This window comes from Hipposideros armiger, unplaced genomic scaffold (genome assembly GCF_001890085.2).
Source record: "Hipposideros armiger isolate ML-2016 unplaced genomic scaffold, ASM189008v1 scaffold_443, whole genome shotgun sequence".
NCBI lineage: Eukaryota > Metazoa > Chordata > Mammalia > Chiroptera > Hipposideridae > Hipposideros > Hipposideros armiger.
Window position 1 is genome coordinate 908,042 of NW_017731793.1, and position 7,276 is coordinate 915,317.

Below are 7,276 nucleotides of genomic sequence, written 5' to 3' on the forward strand. Positions count from 1 at the left end.
AGCCCATGGCAATGCACTGCCACAGGGACTGCAGCCCACGCTGTCGCCGGCGACTCATGGCAGCCCAGCTCCAGGTCGAGCTGTTGTTCAGCATCCCAGCTGTGGAGGGCAGCGCCACCGGCCCTCACATGTGGGACCCGAACCGGGGCCCTCTGGCATCCCAAGCGAGCTCCTAACCATCGCGCCACTCGGCCGGCCCCGGGATCTCCCCATTTTTGAGGGACAGGGAATCTTCCAAGATCACAGCAGACAGTGAGCAGCACTCAGGCCTCCCATGGTGTCTACAGTCCCCAGCCGCCAGTGCTAATCCCTGGCCACTGCCAATCTTAACCCAAACCGGGAGATCTGGGCTCCTCTGCATGTCACAGCGTGGCTGGCCACCCCTGGGCTTCCTTGGGACGTTGTCTCAGACCCTTGTTTCTCTTTCTACCAATCCGTTTCTAGCCACAGATCAAGCTGGACTGAGCAGTGAATACTCCCAATCTCTGCTTCTGGAGCCCTCCAAGGTTAGTTTTCATTGCCCATCCTCCTCTGAAACCTGCAAGGCCCCTTTGGTCACACTCCACAATGAAAGCCTGGCCCTGGGAATTCTTGTGTTAAGTCCTTCTCAGACACAGGCCACAGGTGCACATATGTGCCCAATGAAAAAGAAGGGCAATACTTACCTGGCAGGGGAGATACCATGATCGTAAAGGTGGTTTTCCCAGGGTGAGGCTTATTCATTTCTCTCCGAATGTGCTGACCCCCGCGATGTCCCCAAATGTGGGAAACTCGACTGCATAATTTGTGATAGTGGGGGACTGCAGTCGTGCTCTTCCCTGGAAAAAAAAAAAAGAAAGAGGAAGGCAGAGCACAGCCACCCTTCACTGTCCCCACCAGCCCCCTGTTCTGAGCCAGGGGCCTCTCCCAGCCTACTCCTGCGTCTCCACAGAATTCTGCTGCTGTGAGAATTCCAGGCTTCATGGCTTCATGACAACACCAAATGAAACTAGAAGTTCCAGAATGCGGAGCCTTTTTGGCCTGTGTTAGAGAGGGCTGGCTGACACAGGGCCAGGGGCTCAGGCTGCATATAGGCTCAGGCTCAGGGCCTGCTGGCCACAGCTGGAGAGGGCCCAACACGCGTGTCAGCAGTGTCAGCATGGGCCTGGAGCTCTACCTGGACCTGCTGTCAGCATCCTGCCGTGCCGTCTACATTTTTGCCAAGAAGAACAGCATCCCCTTCGACTTCCAGTTTGTGGATCTGCTGAAAGGTCAGGCCCCACTGCTGCCCAGGCAGGCCTGGTCCCGGGAGTAGGCAGGACACAAGGTCAGAGTGTTTCTGAAAAGTGGAGGCAGAGACCAGGGAGACCGCCTTCCTCCAAGTCCACGGGGGAATAGAAGGTTCCTAAGGGAATCGTAGGCTGTGTGCCTGTCCAGGCTACTTGTGCCAGTCTCCACTAATGCTGCCCCGCTATGATGGACAGACTCTTACAGGGTAAAATGGGAGAGAGAACTGTGGAGGACCCCCAGACTGGGTCCCAGCTATTGCCCTCGCCTTCTCCTTGTGGGAGTTCAGAGTTCTGTTAGCTGTAGCGCACGCCCATGAGGTTGGCAAAGGTCGCAGAGGTGTCTGATCACCCCACATCTAAGAGTCCAGATGCTGCTTCGGTCTATATCCATCCTCCCCCATGTTCAAACCTGCTCAGTGTAACACAGACCCTGGTGAGGCTCTGTGCAAGGTCTCCAGCACACCCCCAAGCTCAGAGGGGGCTCTGAAAGCTCAACTTGCAGAGGCAGGAGCCTTTAGAACATAGAGAAGGATACACAGGAGCTCTGGAAATAGTCGGCCTATGAGTCGAGCTCCGGAAATGTTTCTAACAGGAGACAGCTAGTCAAGGAAGGGTTAAACCTCCTGCCCCTTCACATTGGGTTGATTGCTAGTGAAAGGCTCCCTTTTGGATTCCAGCTGTGTGCTGAGGCTGGGGCTGCCAGCTGCAGGCTGTGACTTCAGGCCTAGAATGGGCGTTGGGACTGGCATCCTCCAGCTTGTGTGAGCCAAAGGTTTTTCTTGTCACAGAGCCTGGGATGAGGGCAGTAGTCCTGATCCTGGTCCCTGTTCTGCCACTGACTTGCCTTTTGACGGGTTGAGCCATGATATCCTCTGGGCCTCAGTTTCCCCTTTTTGAGCAAATGGAGAGAAAGGCATTTCTGCCTCTGGGAGGCCTGGCTCTCCGATAGGGTGCCAGCAGCCTCAGACCTTCCCTGTCCCTCTCAGGTCACCACCACAGCAAGGAATATGTCAACATCAACCCCCTGAGGAAGCTGCCCAGCCTCAAAGATGGAAATTTTATCTTATCTGAAAGGTAACAGTCTTACTGGGGCCTTTCCTCCATCTGTCACTGCTCCTCCTGGGAGATTAACCTGAAGTTGACCTGCTAGTGCTTATTTATTTCTTTTACTATGGAAAAATTCTCACATACACTGAAGTAGAATGAATACTAACTAATGAGGACTGTAGTGAGCCCCATGTACCCATCACCAAGTCTAACAGTTGTCTGGTTGTCTGCTCAGGGGTCTATTTTGCATTGCCGTTTCCCCACTCCATTTCCCTGCCTCCTAGCCACCCCATCATTTAATAGACAAACGTTTAGGAATGGACTTTTAAGAGATTAGAGCTCTTAAAAAAAAAAACCACACCACCACAATAGCATGATGACACCTAATAAAATTAACCATAATTCCTGGATTTCGTCAAATATCCTGTTCGTATTCACAAATCCCTGATTATCTCATAAATATTTCCTTTGCAGTTCATGTATTTGAATCAGGGTCTAGATAAGCGGCAAGTATTGCAATTGATTGATGTCTCTCTTAAATGTCTTTTAAGCATAGCCCCGCTCTTGCCCCACCTTTTATCTTTGCATTTTTGTTGTGGTTCAAGGAACCAGTTCCCTGGTTCTGTGCAGTTTCCACAGTCTAAATTTTGCTGATTGCATTCTCATGGTGTCATGGAACATGATGTTCTATGCCTTCATTTCCTGTAAGTTGGTAGTTGGACCTTGAGGTTTGGTAAGATTAAGGGTTGACTGGTTTTCAGACTGCTTCACAGGTGGTCTCATCATTTTCAACTCTATCTCCCGAGTGGACCACAGACCAGGACTGGTACTTTTTCCCAGGGCTGCTATAACCACTGACTGGGGGCTTAGAACAACAGAAATGCCTTGTCTCACAGTTCTGGGGGCTACAAGTCTCAAATCCAGGTGTTGGTAGGGCCATGCTCCCCCTGGAGGGACTGGGAAGGATCTGTTCCAGGCCTTTCTCCTAGATTCTGGGGATCTCGGGTGTTCCTTGCCTGGTAGATGGCCATCTTCTCCCTATGTCTCTTCATACTGCCTTCCCTCTGTGTACATCTCTGTGTCCAAATTTCTTCTCTTTTATAAGGGCACCAGTCATATTTGATTAAGAGGCCATGCTAATGACCTCATTTTAACTTTATTACCTCTGTAAAGACCGTTTTTCCAAATACAGTCACATTCTGAAGCACTGGGCATTGGGACTTCAACATATATTTTTGTAGGTACACAATTCAATCCATAAGGGTCTGCCCTCTGGCCCTCCCCACCCCCCCAATTCATGTCCTTCTCATGTGCAAAATATGTTCACCTCATCCTAGCATCTCCAAAAGTCTTAATCATCTCAGCATGAACTTAAATCCGAAACACCATCATCTAAATCATCCAAATCAGGTATGGGTGAGAGTCACAGTATGATTCATCCTGAGGCAAAATTTCCCCTTCTGTGAACCTGTGAAACCAGATGACAAGTTACCCTGTTTCCAAAATACCATGGGGGGACTGGTATGGGATAGACATTCCCATTCCAAACAGAGGAAAAGGAAGGAAAAGAGGTTTTACACATTTCCAGTAAGCCTGAAACCTAGCAGGAAAAGTTGCATTAGTTTTTAAGGGTTGAGAATGATCTTCTTTGGCTGCATGTTCTGTCCTGCGGGTAGTGGCCCCCTCCTCTTGAATCAGGAAGGTCAAGGACCAGTTGTCACCCCACTACCCCACTCAGACCTGTGGTGACAAGACAGCCCTACTGGCCTCTCTACCTCCCTCTGAGTCATTCTTCCCTTTTCTTGAAGGCTAACACACATCGCTGTTGAATAGCTCCATGAGCCCATTTCACAAAAGTCTGACAACCTTCCTTCGTTTTATCCTGTCTCAGTTTCTTTCAGTTCAGAATTCAGTGTTTCTGCTGAAATGGTTGCTTAGATCCATAAACATACACCTAATCTCTTTAGTAAAAGGTTGTCGAGCCTCACCCTTGGTGTTCTCTCCAGAGCAGGGCCCTAACCTCAACGTGCCAGGACACCTCCCCTCTGCTTTTGGCCTTATTATGCCACATTCTCACCTTGGTGGTCCCTTCCCTCCCTGCTCCCAGTCTGAGCCTTAGAATGATGTGTCTTCATGCCTGGTGAATCCACTCACTCCCCATTAGGCCTCCCCCGCAGGCCCCCTCTCAGGCCCCAGTGCCCAAGTGTGTCTATTAGAGCACTTAGTGAAGGTCTAAGGATACCATCTGCAAATGACAGAAACCCAGCTCAACTAGTTTGAGTTTATTGGTGGGCATGACAGGCCAGAGGCATCTGGGCCTGGGTGCTGTGGTGCTGATGCTCTTCCTGACCACATTGCCGGTGGGGCTTCCCTGTGGGTGTGTCAGCCTCCTCCTCTCAGCATTCTCTATACTCACAGCCAACAGCAGCTTTGTAGTCACATCATTGGAGTCGCTGGTTCTCAGGAAAGGAGCAACCCTTCCTTCTCAGGGGATGTGAAGTTCCCAGGGAAGGACAGGGGTGGGCCCAGTCTGAGTCACCTGCTTGCTTGTGGACTACTCATTAACTGGGGCCTTGGGACCCATGACTGCCAGCTACCCCCGCCAGAATCACTTGATTGGAGATCGTGAAGCAGGTCCCTGTGGGAAAAGTGGGGGAAAGAGTGCTGGGGCAGATGGAAGACCAGATGCCCTCTCCAGGGTCATCCCAGGGATTGTGATGCCAGCAGGGGTGCTTGTTGACCAGGAGATGAGGCTCCTCCAGTCAGAGCAAACTCTGGTCCACTCTGGGGGCAGGAATGTTTTAGAATATGCTGGTGTGGATGGGTCTCCTTTGGCCCTGGCATTCCCAGTGTGGGACTGGGAGGGCTAATGTCAGAGAATAAGTGTTGGGGGCCCCAATCTCAAGGTTCAGGACAAAGAAACACAGAAAGTGTGGTGGTGACAAAGAGATACAGAAAGTGTGGTGGTGTGGGTGGTGGGCTCCAGCAGGGGGCACAGGCCTCAGACAAGCTGGGAGGAATCAATCGGGTCTGGGAGCCACTGGCAGGTCTGCTCAAAGCAGTAATAACTCAGAAATGGCCACCAAGGGTGGTGTTCCCAGAGGTCACAGAATGGACCAGGGTATTGGGCCAGTGAGGCAAGCCTGCCTGCCTCTCAAGCCTCCTACAGTGGCTAAAGGCCATCTCATCTGACTTGCTGCCAATTCATTCTACTTCCCTAGCTTTCCCCAGCTCCCCCAATCCCCCCACCCCACCTGACCAAGGTCACCAGTTATGCCAGGCAGTCAAGAAAGGTGACAGGGCACATGCTTGGGGCTGGGCTGCTGGGGTCAAACCCCGATCCTGCCACTCATGGGATGTGTATCTTTGGCCAAGTTAGTTGTATCTCTGAGCCCCAGTTTTCTCAAATGCGGGTAGGGAACATGCCAGCACCCACCTTACAGGGTTAGTGGGATCAGCTGATATGATTCAGGATTTAGGATTGCCCTCATTCTCTGAAACTGCCTTTCTCCTTTTCCACTCCCAGGCTGTTCCTTCTCCTCTTCCTCTCCCTCCACCCATCTCTGTTTTTTCCTATCCGCTGACTCTGCTCAGGGGACCCCAACTGCTCCTCAGACTTTGATGTCATAACAGACTGAGCTCAGGACTCTCTGGGGCCCCAGATGTCCCAGACACCCCAAACACCCATGTCCACCCTGAGTTCCTTCCTTCCCTTCCCCCACCAGCCAACAGCAAGGCTTGGGATATCCCCTCCAAAACATGCCTTCAGCCTGTTTCCTCCTTGTACCCCACTGTGGCCTCTGCCCTGCCCAGAACCCAACACCCACTGCTTGAGCATTGCGGCTGCCTCCATCTTGACCTCCTCTCTTGTTACTTCTGCCCCTGTGGTTCACCCTCCATCCAGCACCAGAGGGATCTTTCTAAAAGTCAAGGTGGATATTCTCATCCCACTGTTTATATTACCCATAACCTTGACAGTTAAGTCCATTTTATTCCTGAATCTCCAAGGACCTCCCTTTGTGGCCTCCCCATCTCTGGCTATCTCTAACCACCCCTTGTCCCCACACTTCTTCTAGTCACACTATCTGACTCCTTTCTCCAAATTTACTACACTTCTTTTGCACCCAGATTTCCACACATGTTGTTCCCTGCCTGGACTGCCCTTCCTGACACCATTCACCAACTCCTACTCACTGTGCAGGGTCTCCCTCCCTGCCCTTGCTGACTGGTGGACTGATCTGACAGCGTTTCCCAGGGCCTTTGGGCTCATATTTTCCCTGGAAGAATGTCAGTGCCTAGAGACCACCTGTAGCTGGGGGCCCCACATTTAGCCAGGCCATAAATGGGGTGGTGGTTGGTGTCTCAAAGTTGGGGAAGGCAAAAGCAGTGCCCTGCCCTGCCCTTTCTGCAGCGTGGCCATCCTCTTGTACTTGTGCCGCAAGTACAGTGCACCCTCACACTGGTACCCACCAGACCTGCATACGCGTGCCCGTGTGGATGAATTCATGGCTTGGCAGCACACAGCCATTCAGCTGCCCATGAGCAAGATACTCTGGATCAAGGTGAGCAGGTCACAGATGGGGCTGACCACTGGTGAGCTCACGTAAGTATCCCTCCCTCCCTGAGCTTCATTTCCACAGCTCCCTCTCCTGTCGGCAGTGTGGAGTGAACCACTAGTTATGAAAGGAGCCTTATAAAGGCAAGGGGAAGGGTACCCAGGAGGGGCTGATCTCACTCAAACTAGGATAGGATTCAAGAAATTTCATTCTGAACTAGAAAATATCAGTTGAGGGCCGGCCGAGTGGCGCGATGGTTAAGAACTGGCTTGGGACGCCAGAGGGCCCCCGTTCGGATCCCACATATGAGGGCAAGTGACACTGCCCTCCATAGCTAAGAGGCTGAACAACAGCTCAACCTGGAGCTGGGCTGCCGTGAGTCGCCGGTGATGGTGTAGGCTGCAG

The 7,276-nt window shown here is 51.9% G+C and overlaps 1 protein-coding gene across 1 annotated transcript in view; it reads left to right on the forward strand.

Annotated features, from left to right (window-relative positions):
* The first annotated feature begins 1,138 nt into the window (after nt 1–1,138).
* The window catches only part of LOC109394880 (glutathione S-transferase theta-4), a 9,571-nt gene continuing 3,433 nt past the window's right edge, over nt 1,139–7,276 (forward strand). Inside the window, exons 1-3 of the mRNA XM_019665404.1 lie at nt 1,139–1,250; nt 2,255–2,342; nt 6,727–6,877. Of these exons, the coding sequence (XP_019520949.1) occupies nt 1,139–1,250; nt 2,255–2,342; nt 6,727–6,877 (351 nt within the window). The remainder of the gene's footprint in view (nt 1,251–2,254; nt 2,343–6,726; nt 6,878–7,276) is intronic.